The sequence below is a fragment of the Ictalurus furcatus genome, chromosome 9 (assembly GCF_023375685.1).
Source record: "Ictalurus furcatus strain D&B chromosome 9, Billie_1.0, whole genome shotgun sequence".
Taxonomy (NCBI): Eukaryota; Metazoa; Chordata; class Actinopteri; order Siluriformes; family Ictaluridae; genus Ictalurus; species Ictalurus furcatus.
The window spans coordinates 3,354,927-3,371,411 of record NC_071263.1 but is presented as its reverse complement, the minus strand read 5'-3'; the positions used below and the strand labels follow the sequence as shown (position 1 = coordinate 3,371,411).

General features: G+C 36.8%; 3 protein-coding genes across 5 annotated transcripts; all 3 read left to right on the top strand.

Moving 5' to 3' along the window:
- Positions 1-741: 741 nt before the first annotated feature.
- Positions 742-4,592, top strand: LOC128612512 (E3 ubiquitin-protein ligase TRIM39-like). The gene is made up of 7 exons (XM_053632793.1): positions 742-753; positions 1,153-1,746; positions 1,858-1,953; positions 2,097-2,330; positions 2,422-2,584; positions 2,763-2,798; positions 3,493-4,592. The coding sequence occupies exons 1-7, from the start codon at positions 742-744 to the stop codon at positions 4,026-4,028; spliced, it is 1,671 nt and encodes a 556-aa protein (XP_053488768.1). The 3' UTR covers positions 4,029-4,592.
- Positions 4,593-6,607: 2,015 nt separating this feature from the next.
- Positions 6,608-9,656, top strand: LOC128612254 (E3 ubiquitin/ISG15 ligase TRIM25-like). 3 transcript variants are annotated; one of them, XM_053632217.1, is made up of 5 exons: positions 6,608-6,733; positions 7,115-7,207; positions 8,312-8,868; positions 9,157-9,192; positions 9,570-9,656. In XM_053632217.1, the coding sequence occupies exons 2-5, from the start codon at positions 7,141-7,143 to the stop codon at positions 9,576-9,578; spliced, it is 669 nt and encodes a 222-aa protein (XP_053488192.1). In that variant the 5' UTR covers positions 6,608-6,733; positions 7,115-7,140; the 3' UTR covers positions 9,579-9,656. The 3 variants fall into 3 exon arrangements, with proteins under 3 accessions (XP_053488192.1, XP_053488191.1, XP_053488189.1); XM_053632216.1 differs by having other exon boundaries at positions 6,608-6,854; XM_053632214.1 differs by having other exon boundaries at positions 6,608-6,985.
- Positions 9,657-9,766: 110 nt separating this feature from the next.
- On the top strand, positions 9,767-16,286 carry LOC128612511 (nuclear factor 7, ovary-like). Its single transcript, XM_053632792.1, has 7 exons — positions 9,767-9,964; positions 13,155-13,745; positions 13,845-13,940; positions 14,066-14,299; positions 14,391-14,553; positions 14,743-14,778; positions 15,166-16,286. Exons 1-7 carry the CDS (start codon positions 9,767-9,769, stop codon positions 15,699-15,701), a joined length of 1,854 nt encoding a protein of 617 aa, XP_053488767.1. The 3' UTR covers positions 15,702-16,286.
- Positions 16,287-16,485: the final 199 nt, after the last annotated feature.

Genomic DNA, 16,485 nt, shown 5'->3' with positions numbered 1-16,485 from the left:
TGTGTTTGTATGAGTGGGAGAAGCAGGGACTCAGCAGCTCAGTAATATTAATTATCTTGCTTCAAAGGTGATAAAATCAGAAGAGTCGGTTGGTTTTTCGACTCGCAGTCCCCTCCAAAAGTATTGGAACAGCAAGGCCAATATTATTGTTTTTATAAGATAGTTCATTAGGAACTGAAAGCTGAGATTCTGATCTATCGTCTCATATCCATCTTTTGATCTCAACCCTAAATGTCTTCAAGGTATAGCAAAAATAATAGAATTGGCCTTGCTGCTCCAATACTTTTGGAGGGGACTGTACTGTACCTCAGAAGCTGTAAGCTGGAGCTCAGAAATGCATTTGCTACAAAGAGGGGGGAAAGTTAGCTGTGATTATTGATATATTATATTTTCCTTCTTAAAACAGTGAAGTGTAGAGTCAGTGTTCTCGATTTAACAAGCGAATATGGTCTAAAGCTAATGCTTACATACATTACAGTGTTACGAAACACAGGGCTTCAGAGACAGGAAGTAAATGCAGGAGCAAAGTCTTTATTAACAGATCAACAAACACTGAACAAGGAAACACGGTCTAGGCGAATCTGGCTTTAAACAGGAACACGAGAGCAAACTTGGAATTACGACCATGTTAAATGCTACTACGTCAAACATATACAAAAACTCAAGACCCATTAGGATAATACTGCGCAACGTGCACAGCAACACGAGGGGTTTAAATAACGAACACAATCAAACTAAACCATGGCACCTGGGGCAAATTAAAGACTTCCTCAAACATAAACCAATACTCAAACAGGAAGAGAACGAGCCAAAACTAAAGTCACGTGTCCACTCCACCCAGTTCAGTCACTTGTATGCGCGCACTTAGAAGCCGCGCCGCAGTGCCATCTGCTGGCGATGGCGTAACATACAGTATAACTCATTTTTGAGGTAAGAAGTGCTGCTTTGTTCAGTGCTGACGCTGTGAGTGGCCATGTTGATTTGACGTCACTTGCTGAACTTGGAGGAACTCTGAATTAAACCCACCATGTAGAAATTCTGAGCTGAGCTTGCTGGAGCTTGCTGAGCTGAGCTTGCTTTATATTGGTTTTATCTGCAGATTGGGAATTAAGGGTTGAACCTGGAGTGATGGGGAAGCCAAATGTTACTTAGTATTTGTTTTACAACATTTTTCATTTATATCCACCAGTTGCAGGTGAATCCAGCAGCCTCCTGACTGAAGAGCAGTTACAGTGTTCTATCTGTCTGAAAGTGTTCACTGACCCCATCACCACTCCATGTGGACACAACTTCTGCAACAGCTGCCTCACACAAATCTGGGATACGAGTCAGCATTATTATTGTCCATATTGCGAAGAGAAATTCACCAAGAGACCTAAACTCAAGATTAATATAACACTGAGAGAGGTTTCAGATCGCTTCAAGAAGAAAACAGTCTCAGATAAGTCTCAGATTCTTTGTGACATCTGCACTGATGTGAAGCAGAAGGCCTTGAAAGCCTGTCTGGATTGTGCTGTGGCATTCTGTCCGTCTCATTTAGATCTTCATAATAATATTATGAAAAATAAGAAACACAAAGTAATAAATGAAGTGGGGAACCTGGAGAAATACATTTGCCAGGAGCATAAGAAACCTCTGGAGATGTTCTGTAGAGACGATCAGAAGTGTGTGTGTCGGGTCTGTACTGTGACAGACCACAAGAATCACAACGTTATTCCATTAGAGGAGGAGAGTGGAGAGAGGAAGGTGAGAGACACCAACATCAGTGTTAAATATTCTTATGAAGAATGCAAATGAATTAAAATGCTACATTTGAAAATATCAAATCAAATACCATGCTTTTTGATTTGACCGAAGACACGTTTGGGGGGAAAACGGACAGAGCTGCAGCAGATGATCCAGGAGCGACTGAAGAAGATCCAGGAGATTAATCACTCAGTAGAGCTCAGCAAAGTGGGTCAAACATGATGTAGTTCATATCTGCTGCCTTCTACTTTTTATATTTTGTTCTGTAGATTTTAGCATTATTATTATTATTATTATTATTATTATTATTATTATTATTGAGTAAAAGTGAGATGTTCTTCCTTCTTTAGAGAAACACAGAGAAGGAGAAATCAGACAGTATTGAAGTCTTCACTGCTCTGATTCGCTCCATTGAGAGGAGTCAGGCTGAGCTGCTGGAGGTGATGGAGGAGAAGCAGAAAGCAGCAGAGAAGCAGGCTGAAGGACGCATGAAAAAGCTGCAAAAGCAAATCAGTGTCCTAAGGAGGAGAGACACTGAGCTGGAGCAGCTCTCACACACTGACGATCATCTCCACCTCCTACAGGTCAGTGTTCCTCTCTCAACCACTCAACCACAATGCAGAACATCACAGAACATCAGCTGAGGGATTTCTCCTCTCTCCTGTTCTACTGTAGATTTATCCGTCACTGGGCATCGCTCCACACACCAAGAACTGGACTGAGATCAGGAATAACACGGAACTGAGTGTACACAATGTGAAGACAACTCTGACTCAGCTTCAGCAGACTCTGAATGAGAAACTCAGCAGAATGCTGAATGAGAAGCTGAAGGAAATGGGTGAGAAGCAAAAACCGTCTGTAACAGATGAATTATCTTGTCATAGGCTGTTAGTGAATGGCTTATTAATCATGAATGAAAGTATATTTCTGTGAATGAATTTTATAGCTTTATCTGATTCCAGGTTTACATTAAAACCATGTTTAATCTGATAAACATCATATTTTGTTGTAATTAGTCCCCACAGAACTGAAGAGGATTCAGCAGTATGCAGGTACACTGTAGTTTCTGTTTCCTTTATTATACATTATACTAGTGAAACCTTATTAATGGCTGTTTTAAATATCTTAATGTCCCACAATAAGATTTAGTTTGAGCTTCAGACCTCTGTAAATCATCTAAAAAGAAGCTTTAGAGTGACTCTCATTAGTGTATCAGTAGAGTCCAGGTTTATTAAATTAGAAAGTTAATTTAGCTGATTAGGTACAGGATACAGGATATACATTTACATCACTTACATTTACCACATTTAAATTCTTAACAATTTCCAAAATTCAGTCAATGATAGCTTCTTAATTACATTATAGTGACTTCAACATTGACTTTGAAGTCTCATGGCCTCTTGCAAATTGTACACATCTACAGACACTCATTAACTTGTCCCAGCAAACACAGAACCCAATTAACCTTTGTTAAGTTTTCTCATTTCTCTCCCATCACTGCCATTCTTTAAAAAACCTGACATCCATAAAACCCCACATAAAGTAGAAAAGGAAAGAAATTTCACATGTTCATTCTAAACCAAAAATTGTATACACATGCTTTTTTTAAGGACAAGTAGAAATATTTAATATTAATATCTATTTTATATCTACAAAGACTTATGAATCATAATTATTGTGGTATATTGGTATATAACGATTCATTATTCACCTGCATACTCATCACATAGTGTGTGTTTCTCTCAGTGGATGTGACTCTGGATCCTGATACAGCTCATCCCCTTCTCATCCTGTCTGATGATGGAAAACAAGTGACGTGTGGAGACACAAAGCAGAATCGACCAGACACCCCGAAAAGATTCTATAAATATCCTATAATCCTCGGAAATCAGGGTTTCTCCTCAGGGAGGTTTTACTATGAGGTGCAGGTCAGCAGGAAGACCATGTGGAGTTTAGGAGTGGCCAGAGAGTCTGTAAACAGGAAGGGGGAGGTTACACTGACACCTCTGGATGGATTCTGGACTGTGGCTCTGAGGGAGGGGAATGAGTATAAGGCTTGTGATGATAATCATATCTCCCTCTCCCTGAGAGAGAAACCCCAAAAGGTGGGCGTGTTTGTGAATTATGATGAGGGTCTGGTCTCCTTTTATGACATCGAGGTCATGTCTCATATTTACTCTTTCACTGGTCAGTCTTTCACTGAGAAACTCTTTCCATACTTCTGTCCTTCTAATAATGATGGAGGTAAAAACTCAGCACCACTGATCATCTCTCATGTGTAAAATTGAACCCTCACAAAATCAGTAGTGTATGAAAAGTCCAGAGTGAAAGATATTTTTTTCAAAACAGATATCAATACATGAGTAATGATCATGAATTTTAATATCATGTTAGGGTTATCTGGAGTGTATTTTGCATGTCTATTAAAAACAGATCAATGTATAATAAACCTTGAATTCACCTTTTTAGTAGAGAAATAATTTCCTAAAAAAGCATTATTTTGTTAGTTGAAGTGTGTATCCTAACATTATTCTACTGTGAGAATATACTGTGTGTGTGTTTGCATTTATATTTATATAGTTTTAGGATAGAACATTGTGTGCATGTTTTTTTGACTCATTTCCATGAAAGGAGAAACAATCGTAGCCTTCTGAATCTGCCAGCTTGACCAGTTAATTAATCCTCTCAGTTAACTGTATGGTTAAGAGTCTAAAATGATTTTATTATTCATACTGGAAAAGGAACATGTAGAAGTTTAACAGAGTTTGAGTACACCATTTCTAACACCAGCTAGTTAGAGCCAACTAACACAAGCTAGCTAGATAGCTAAGAACAGCCACACAACATTGACACTCTTCATGCTTGAATTCTGGTCAATAATAATAATAATAATAATAATAATTATTATTATTATTATTATTATTGGTTGTTTTTTTATTGTTTGTTTATTTGTTTTTAAATAAATGTAGTTGATATAATTTAGTTGATATAATTTAGTTGGTAAATAGATTAGCCAGCTAATTCTTGTCTTTCCTGTTCAAGGGTAACAAGACTAGTGAGCTAATTTACTTAGGCTACCAAGCTTGCTTAGCTAAAAGGAAAAATTTTTAGTAGACTCTGATAACCTATCTTATATAAAAAAAATTTTTTTAAAGAAATAGCTAGTCAACATATTTGACCAGTAGTTTTTTCAGCTAGTTGTTTTATATGTTAATGTTCTGTCACCTCTGTCCTCCATTTTAGGGTTTTCAATATAATGCAGCATCTGTCTTGTTTAACTGTGTAATTGTGGTGTGGGTGGTGTATAAAACTTTAGTGTGCTTTATATTGTATGAATTGATGGTATTTTATGATTTACTGTTGATTTTTTCGTCACTTAAATCTGAATAAAAATCTTTCACACAGTTTGTGTCATATCACAGATAACCAGTAACTCAGTTTCCCAGGAGGCACCGCTAACTACAAACATGGCCGCTGAGGACTACACTTCCCACACACGCACGCGCTCGCTTTCTCCGGAGTTCTAACGACACACACCTGCACCCAATCTCACACACACTCACAACACAGTATATAAGAGACTTTGAGAACATTAAGACTTCGCGAAGTAAATGTTCAGTTGATTTGTTCTCTGCCATTCTCCGACGTTCTCCAAGCCTTATCATCATGTTTTGCCAAAGTGACTTTGACCATTGTTTTTGCTCTCGACCTCGATTTTCTGCCTTGCCTAGTTTTGTCTGTTTGCCTGATCACCTGACCCCTGCCTGTTTATCGTCCACGGATTTTGCCTTACCCCTTTTGGATTATTGTTATATCTGCATACCTGCTTCCATCTCCGCCTACATAGCGTGACAGTATGTAAAGCCTCTGCTGCTGCTTTATTCCATAATTTAATTATTCTCACTGGATTTTGCTTGTGGGCACTGCTCGGAGTATTTAGGAAGATTTTAAGAGAAATATAGATAAACAACACAGGAAATAGACAAACAAAATAATGAATAGAGAAACAACAAAGGACAACAACAGCATTGTAGCAGTAATAATATTATCTCGATAAATTGCCAGAACTGTTTCAAATGATTTAGTTGTAAAGTGTGACCAAATGCACAAACAGATGAATTTGATCTCTATAGCAGGGGTTCTCAAACCTTCTGAAGTGTGAATTTCCCTCTGGAATTAATAAAGTGATCTATCTATCTTGACAGGGACCATATTAACTGTCAAATAAAATTCACAGATGCCGTCCAGCCAATAATCCGACCACTCAAATATTAGGCTCATTATTATAACATGTACAGTTTTACTGAGATTTGGATTAAAGTCAAACAGACTAATATCTATAAGAACTTCATCAGAAATATATCTTTGATAATTGTGGGTTGTGATGACCAGACCAGTAAACTCCTGTAGACTAATGAAAATTATACACACACATTTTCCTGAGTTTGACTCCCTACAAATGTTTTACAAAAACACACAAAGTTACATACTGCAGTTTTAATGATGAATTGAAAAGTGCCGCAAGAGGAGAACCCAAAGTAATTGAGTAAAGTGATTTAAACCCACATACGAATTCAGTCACCTGAAGAACCTGCCAGTAATAAAGTTATAAACACATTTATAAGCTTCATCACCTTTTTCTCTAAAGGCAAAATCATTCTGCTGGTATTTTTCAACTCTGACAATTTTTGACTTTGTTTTTTATATTTCATCAATCAGAATATTCACCTGGATAAAACAACAAGTGTTTCATTAATAATAGTCATTAGTCCATACAGATTTACTAACGTGTTGGTACATGAGAGCTTTTGTGTGTTAAAATGAGTCACCGCCTATACTGGTGTATAAATGAAAGTGGAATCAGACCAGTCTGAAAGCTCACATAGACCAGGAAGACGTCTTTTTAAAACAAATGCAGAATTTAATTACTACGGATCCAGAGGATCAGAGAAGAGAATAAACAGGACGAGTCTTGATAAAGAGAAAAGTAAAAGGAATGTACTTTAATGTTTTTTCATAGTTCAGGAGTTGGGCCAGGATTTTGGTTTATTAAACCGAACTGAGTAGCGGTGTCAGATAAAGATGTATTTCTGTACCAAGGGAAAAAAGTGAGAAATTAAATTTCATGCTCAATAAACAAACTTGATAGTTAAGATTAATGAAACATTTAAAAGTGTTCTTTTGTCTGTTACAAGAATGTTACTGGGTGAGGTGCAAACATTCCTACTAACACCAGGAAGTAAGAAATTATAAACTACAGTTACTGACTGAGAGCTGTGAGAATGCTCAGTAAATGGCTGTGATTTATTTTTTTTAACCATATAATGTGTGTCAGTGTGTGAACTGAATATTGATTTGTTTCTGGAAGGGTTAAAAAGGAGAAGGAAAGAGGACATGAATGAATCTTTATCATCACAACTAAGACAAGGCAGAAGGAACAGCATGGGAGAACCTGTACAATGTAAGTTACACAGTTTATACTTGAACAGATGTGAATTTAACTATATATCAGTTTCTAAATCAGTGATGACTTCAGAAACCCTAATGTGAATCCCAGATAAACCTTAAAGACTTCAATTCACTTCAAGCTAGTTAAAGCAGATTTCTGATTATTAAATTAAATGGTTTTCATAAACATGGTTAAGAAGAAAACACTGTGCTCTGATGGGATGGTGTCTTGTACTAGACGTTTGTTTGTTTATATATATATATATATATATATATATATATATATATATATATATATATAGATAGATAGATAGATAGATAGATAGATATAAAATCCTTATAAGAGCCATTATGTTGTATTCAGTGTCTGTTGTAATTTCATTGCTTAACATTGGGTGCAGCGTGCGTCTAATTAGTATATAGGTAGCCAGAGAGTAAGAGAAGGCAGGTGTGTAATGGAGGAAAGCACAACAATTTTTGACCGTGTCAGGACAGGTGCAGGTGGAAGCAAGCTGGTGGGATTACTGTATGTGTGTGTGCATTGGAACTGCGAGTTTAAACTGACATGTACGAGTTTTGCAATAAATAAAGTGGATAAAAGCAGTACTAGACTAGAAGCGTGTCTTGTTCAGATCTCACACGAAGGAAAGAACTCTACAACACCTCTAAGTGGTCATTTGTCACTACAATCCTAATCAGTTCCTTCCTGCTCCGTTTGGCCAAACCTAACCTCTTTTGTAGATATTTATGTTTGTACATGCTTATGAGATTTCCTAATGAACTTAGTTGGTTCTGTTTCTCACAATATAAATAAATAGACATTTAATCCAAAGGGAGTCCAAACGTAAAAACTGCCTGCTCCCATGAATTTTTGTTGCCCCACAGGATCCCAGTCCTGACACACACTTCTAATACACACCTCATATTTTGTAGAAGAGACTTTTGTCAAACAAATATGATCAAGATCAAATTTTCTCTAACCTATAAAATACATTTGAACTCCAACACTTTGTGTGAACTATGTGTGACTAAAAGGCAAAAGGTAATGATTTTTGTTTTACTAGTCTAAATTAATACTTTGTTTAAAAAAAATAAAAAATCTTAATCTATCCACCAGTTGCAGGTGAATCCAGCAGCCTCCTGACTGAAGAGCAGTTACAGTGTTCTATCTGTCTGGAAGTGTTCACTGATCCCGTCACCACTCCATGTGGACACAGCTTCTGCAACAGCTGCCTCACACAAAGCTGGGATATGCGTAAACATTATTATTGTCCATATTGCAAAGAGAAATTCACCAAGAGACCTGAAATCAAGATTAATATAACACTGAGAGAGGTTGCAGATCACTTCAAGAAGAAAACAGTCTCAGATAAGTCTCCGGTTCTTTGTGACTTCTGCACTGATGTGAAGCAGGAGGCCTTGAAATCCTGTCTGGATTGTGGTGTGACTCTCTGTTCATCTCATTTAGATCTACATAATAATGTTCAAAAATATAAGAAACACAAAGTAATAAATGCAGTGGAGAACCTGGAGAAATACATTTGCCAGGAGCATGAGAGACCTCTGGAGATGTTCTGTAGAGACGATCAGAAGTGTGTGTGTCGGTTCTGTACTGTGACAGACCACAAGAATCACAAAGTTATTCCATTAGAGGAGGAGAGTGGACAGAGGAAGGTGAGACACCAACATCAGTGTTAAATATTCTTCTGGAGAATGTAAATGAATTCAAATTTAGAAGATAAACGGTTGTGTGATTTTGATTTCTGTTTTTGATTTCTGTAACAAGGGAATTATTTTGTTAGAGACAGTATGAAAGTTATTGATTAGTTTCTTGGTTTATTGATCGATGAATGAAAGTAAATTTGTGTTAATGATTTTTGTAGCTTTGTTGTAGCTTTCTAATTCCAAGTTTACATTAAAAGCATATTTAATATAATAAATGTCCTGTTGTGTTGTAATTAGTCTCCACAGAACTCAAGAGGATTCAGCAGTATGCAGGTACACTGCAGTTTCTGTTTCCTATATATTATATATATTATTTAAAAATATATATTTTAAAGTTCTCCCCATTATTTAATTAGTATCTTTAGTACATCTTCCTATTACCTCCATGCACTAATGCACTAAACATAATACTCTATATAATTTTCTATGTTGGGAAGTTTGTTGCTGCATTTCTTTAGCTGATAAATCTATCACGTACTTATGAAATGTAAAAGCCTTTACCCAAGCACACATTTCCATTATTTATGCCCAATACATATATTTTAATATTCCACAGATCTGCTTATAAAATGATAATTATTGTGATATACTAGATTATTAATTATTATTATTTATCTGCATACTCATCACATACTGTGTGTTTCTCTCAGTGGATGTGACTCTGGATCCTGATACAGCTCATCTCTATCTCATCCTGTCTGATGATGGAAAACAAGTGACGTGTGGAGACACAAAGCAGAATCTCCCAGACACCCTGAAAAGATTCACTTATCATCCAATTGTCCTGCGAAATCAGGGTTTCTCCTCAGGGAGGTTTTACTATGAGGTGCAGGTCAGCAGGAAGACCATGTGGAGTTTAGGAGTGGTCAGAGAGTCTGTTAACAGGAAGGGGAAAATTGAGACATTTAAACCTCAGGATGGATTCTGGACTGTGATTCTGAGGAAGGGGAATGAGTATACTGCTCGTGATGATCCCTGTATCTCCCTCTCCCTGAGAGAGAAACCCCAGAAGGTGGGCGTGTTTGTGGATTATGATGAGGGTCTGGTCTCCTTTTATGACGTTGAGGCCAGGTCTCATATCTACTCTTTCACTGGTCAGTCTTTCACTGAGAAACGCTATCCATACTTCAGTCCTTGTTTGAATGATGGAGGTAAAAACGCAGCACCACTGATCATCTCTCGTGTATCAAAGACTGAATAAGTTCTCACCTCATCTATTCAGTAATGTATGAATTGGCCAGAATGGAAGACACTGCATCTCTTTTTTCGATTTGTAAGTAAAGTTGTGTAAATGTTTTTCGTGTGCTTTTCATGTGCTTTTTTTGGTTTTTATTTTTAATAAATTTGCAAAGATTTCAAACAAACTTCTTTTGTGTTTTCTTCTGTTTGTGCTTTTTCCTCATTGCATATGTATTTGTGCTGTTATTTTCTAGTACAAATTGTATATTATAGTAATAAATCAGCTAATCAGATTGATCAAAGCTGGTGACGTTTGACTTTATGACTTTATGCATTTTTTGCAACACCCATAAAAAGCTCTTCTAGGTGTCATCACCTTTTTATCACCTTTAACACAAAATAATTTTGTTAGACACCCTTTGACATTACATTTTATATTTTAGGCCTTCCAGTGGGCCTAAATGTTTCATACATCATACACTATGTGTTTGTACATATAAGACTAAATGGTTTTGCATTTTAAAATAGGATCCACCATCCATTGTTGAGTGAAAGTAAATATTACATACATCATACACTATGTGTTTGTACAGATAAGACTAAATGGTTTTGCATTTTAAAATAGGATCCACCATCCATTGTTGAGTGAACGTAAATATTTCATACGTCATACACTATGTGTTTGTACATATAAGACTAAATGGTTTTGCATTTTAAAACATGATCCACCATCCATTGTTGAGTGAAAGTAAATATTTCATACGTCATACACTATGTGTTTGTACATATAAGACTAAATGGTTTTGCATTTTAAAACAGGATCCACCATCCATTGTTGAGTGAAAGTAAAACCAGACCAGTCAGAGAGCTCAGATCCACCAGGACAACTTCTGTTTATTATAATAGCTGAAAGTATTCGCTGTGTATATAGTGGAACTGAGAAGTGTATAAACCTGAGCAGTTTTGAGATAGAGAAACGTTAAGGTATGTATTTCATTTAATTTTGTTTCATAGTTCAGAAGTTCACGGTGAACTGAGTAAACAGCATCAGATGAAGATGTAGTCCTGTACCCTGGGAAACAGTCAGATGTTATTCTACTGATGTATAACACTGGTGATGAATGAAAAAATATATATATTAAAGATTATTACATTTACTGACAGACTTTTTGAGAATGCTCAGTGAATGTCTTACAATATGATGTGTGTGTTGGTGTGTGCACTGAATAATGTTTCTTTCTGAAATGGTTAAACAGGAGAAGGAAAAAAAAGACATGGATGAATATTCTTCACCACAAGCAAAGAAAGCCAGAAGGGCTACATCAGATAGCAGTACTGACTGTAAGTTACACAATTAATACATGAACAGAAAAGGTTTCATTTATAAACCTCATAGTTTTGTATTTATTTCTTAGACAAACTACTTATAAAGTACCAAATAAACCATTTTTCATGAAATGGTTTAGCGGCTTCGTTGTCAGTGAAGTTCATCTTCTGAAACCATTGTCAGTCAGTTGAATTATCCAGCATTGTTCCAGCAAATAAGTTGACGGAAAAAATAAACTCGTGTTTAACATCATGTATTTAAAAATTTTTTAAAAAAGTGCCAAATGATGGTGTCGGGGAAATGAGACTGTTTATACAGGAAGCACCAGAAATGTGAGGTACATACGAGCAATGTAGGTGCTTCACTAAATTAATATCACAAACTTTCAAATAAAGTCAAACTGATTAAAATATTGATTTAAATGTGTGAAATAATAATCCATGTATTTGTTTCTGAAGGCTTAGCTCTGAATAGTTTGGCTTCTCGGAATGCTAAAGTAACACAATAAAGAGAAGAAAAACACCAACCAGCTATTTGACTAGAAAATCTCATTCTAAACAGAGACAGACAAAATGGTGTGTGTGTGTGTGTGCGTGTGTTTGTATGAGTGGGAGAAGCAGGGACTCAACAGCTCAGTAATATTAATTATCTTGCTTCAAAGGCGATAAAGTCAGAAGAGTCGGTTGGTTTTGTGCTGCATTCGACTCGCAGTCCCCTCCAAAAGTATTGGAACAGCAAGGCCAATATTATTGTTTTTATAAGATAGTTCATCAGGAACTGAAAGCTGAGATTCTGATCTATCGTCTCATATACATCTTTTGATCTCAAACCCAAATGTCTTCAAGGTATAGCAAAAATAATAGAATTGGCCTTGCTGCTCCAATACTTTTGGAGGGGACTGTACTGTACCTCAGAAGCTGTAAGCTGGAGCTCAGAATTACATTTGCTACAAAAAAGGGGGGAAAGTTAGCTGTGATTATTGATATATTATGTTTTCCTTCTTAAAACAGTGAAGTGTAGAGTCAGTGTTCTCGACTTACCAAGCGAATATGGTCTAAAGCTAATGCTTACATACATTACAGTGTTACGAAACACAGGGCTTTAGAGACAGGAAGTAAATGCAGGAGCAAAGTCTTCATTAACAGATCAACAAACACTGAATAAGGAAACACGGTCTAGGCAAATCTGGCTTTAAACAGGAACACGAGAGCAAACTTGGAATTACGACCACGTTAACCGCTACTACGTCACACACATACAAAAACTCATGAGACATTAGGATAACACTGCGCAACGTGCACAGCAACACGAGGGGTTTAAATAACGAACACAATCAAACTAAACCATGGCACCTGGGGCAAATTAAAGACTTCCTCAAACATAAACCAATACTCAAACAGGAAGAGAACGAGCCAAAACTAAAGTCACGTGTCCACTCCACCCAGTTCAGTCACTTGTATGCGCGCACTTAGAAGCCGCGCCGCAGTGCCATCTGCTGGCGATGGCGTAACATACAGTATAACTCATTTTTGAGGTAAGAAGTGCTGCTTTGTTCAGTGCTGATGCTGTGACCGGCCATGTTGATTTGACGTCACTTGCTGAACTTGGAGGAACTCTGAATTAAACCCACCATGTAGGAATTCTGAGCTGAGCTTGCATTTATATTGGTTTTATCTGCAGATTGGGAATTAAGGGTTGAACCTGGAGTGATTGGGAAGCCAAATGTTAGTATTTGTTTTACAACATTTTTCATTTATATCCACCAGTTGCAGGTGAATCCAGCAGCCTTCTGACTGAAGAGCAGTTACAGTGTTCTATCTGTCTGAAAGTGTTCACTGATCCCATCACCACTCCATGTGGACACAACTTCTGCAACAGCTGCCTCACACAAATCTGGGATACGAGTCAGCATTATTATTGTCCATATTGCAAAGAGAAATTCACCAAGAGACCTGAAATCAAGATTAATATAACACTGAGAGAGGATGCAGATCGCTTCAAGAAGAAAACAGTCTCAGATAAGTCTCAGGTTCTTTGTGACATCTGCACTAGTGTGAAGCAGAAGGCCTTGAAATCCTGTCTGGATTGTGTTGTGACATTCTGTCCGTCTCATTTAGATCTTCATAATATTATAAAAAATAAGAAACACAAAGTAATAAATGCAGTGGAGAACGTGGAGAAATACATTTGCCAGGAGCATAAGAGACTTCTGGAGATGTTCTGTAGAGACGATCAGAAGTGTGTGTGTTGGTTCTGTACTGTGACAGACCACAAGAATCACAACGTTATTCCATTAGAGGAGGAGAGTGGACAGAGGAAGGTGAGAGACACCAACATCAGTGTTAAATATTCTTATGAAGAATGCAAATGAATTCAAATTTAGAAGATAAACAGTTGTGTTTTTGATTTCTGTACACAGAGTCAGCTGGGGAAAACACAGACGGAGCTGCAACAGATAATCCAGGAGCGACTGAAGAAGATCCAGGAGATTACTCACTCAGTAGAGCTCAGCAAAGTGGGTCAAACATGATATAGTTCATATCTGCTGCATTTTGTACTTTATGTTTAGTTTTGTAGAATTTAAGGAAGTGCACATCTTCACTGTTAGTTGATGAAAGTGAGATGTTCTTCCTTCTTTAGAGAAACACAGAGAAGGAGAAATCAGACAGTATTGAAGTCTTCACTGCTCTGATTCGCTCCATTGAGAGGAGTCAGGCTGAGCTGCTGGAGGTGATGAAGAGGAAGCAGAAAGCAGCAGAGAAGCAGGCTGAAGGACTCATTAAAGAGCTGGAACAGGAAATCGATGAGCTAAAGAGGAGAGACACTGAGCTGGAGCAGCTCTCACACACTGACGATCATCTGCACCTCCTACAGGTCAGTGTTCCTCTCTCAATCACTCAACCACAATGCAGAACATCACAGAACATCAGCTGAGGGATTTCTCCTCTCTCCTGTCCTACTGTAGATTTATCCGTCACTGTGCATCGCTCCACACACCAAGAACTGGACTGAGATCAGGATTAAAACTGAACCGAGTGTGGAAGCTCTGAGGACGGCTCTGTCTCAGCTTCAGAAGACTCTGAATGAGAAACTCAGTGTAACTCTGAATGAGAAACTGAAGGAAAAAGGTGAGAAACTGAGAAGGCTGTAACAAGGGAATTATTTTGTTAGAGACAGTATGAAAAGTTTCTTTATTGATCAATGAATGAAAGTAAATTTATGTTAATGATTTTTGTAGCTTTGTTGTAGCTTTCTAATTCCAAGTCTACATTAAAAGCATATTTAAGTTAATAATTGTCCTGTTGTGTTATAATTAGTCTCCACAGAACTGAAGAGGATTCAGCAGTATGCAGGTACACTGCAGTTTCTGTTTCCTTTATTATACATTATACTAGTTAGTCATTTTTAATAAAAAAAAATATATATATTTCCCATTATTTAATTAGTATCTTGACAACACCTTCATATTACTTCCATGCACTAATGCACTAAACATAATACTCTATATAATTTTCTATGTTGGGAAGTTTGTTGCTGCATTTCTTTAACTGATAAATCTATCACGTACTTATGAAATGTAAAAACCTTTACCCAAGCACACATTTCCATTATTTATGCCCAATACATATATTTTAATATTCCACAGATCTGCTTATAAAATGATAATTATTGTGATGTACTAGATTATTAATTATTATTTTTTATCTGCATACTCATCACATACTGTGTGTTTCTCTCAGTGGATGTGACTCTGGATCCTGATACAGCTTATCCTCGTCTCATCCTGTCTGATGATGGAAAACAAGTGACGTGTGGCGACACAAAGCAGAATCTCCCAGACACCCCGAAAAGATTCACTTATCATCCAATTGTCCTGGGAAATCAGGGTTTCTCCTCAGGGAGGTTTTACTATGAGGTGCAGGTCAGTGGGAAGACTGAGTGGAGTTTAGGAGTGGTCAGAGAGTCTGTTAACAGGAAGGGGAAAATTGCACTTAAACCTCAGGATGGATTCTGGACCGTGATTCTGAGGAAGGGGAATGAGTATACTGCTCGTGATGATCCCTGTATCTCCCTCTCCCTGAGAGAGAAACCCCAGAAGGTGGGCGTGTTTGTGAATTATGATGAGGGTCTGGTCTCCTTTTATGACATCGAGGTCATGTCTCATATCTACTCTTTCACTGGTCAGTCTTTCACTGAGAAACTCTATCCATACTTCTGTCCTTGTCCAAATGATGGAGGTAAAAACTCAGCACCACTGATCATCTCTCATGTGTAAAATTGAACCCTCACAAAATCAGTAGTGTATAAAAGGTCCAGAGTTAAAGATATTTTTTTCAAAACAGATATCACCACATGAGTAATGATCATGAATTTTAATATCATGTTAGGGTTATCTGGAGTGTATTTTGCATGTCTATTAAAAACAGATCAATGTATAATAAACCTTGAATTCACCTTTTTAGTAGAGAAATAATTTCCTAAAAAAGCATTATTTTGTTAGTTGAAGTGTGTATCCTAACATTATTCTACTGTGAGAATATACTGTGTGTGTGTTTGCATTTATATTTATATAGTTTTAGGATAGAACATTGTGTGCATGTTTTTTTGCATCATTTCCATGAAAGGAGAAACAATCGTAGGCTTCTGAATCTGCCAGCTTGACCAGTTAATTAATCCTCTCAGTTAACTGTATAGTTAAGAGTCTAAAATGATTTTATTATTCATACTGGAAAAGGAACATGTAGAAGTTTAACAGAGTTTGAGTACACCATTTCTAACACCAGCTAGTTAGAGCCAACTAACACAAGCTAGCTAGATAGCTAAGAACAGCCACACAACATTGACACTCTTCATGCTTGAATTCTGGTCAACAATTATTATTATTATTATTATTATTATTATTATTATTATTATTATTATTATTGGTTGTTTTTTTATTGTTTGTTTATTTGTTTTTAAATAAATGTAGTTGATATAATTTAGCTGATATAATTCAGTTGGTAAATAGATTAGCCAGCTAATTCTTGTCTTTCCTGTTCAAGGGTAACAAGACTAGTGAG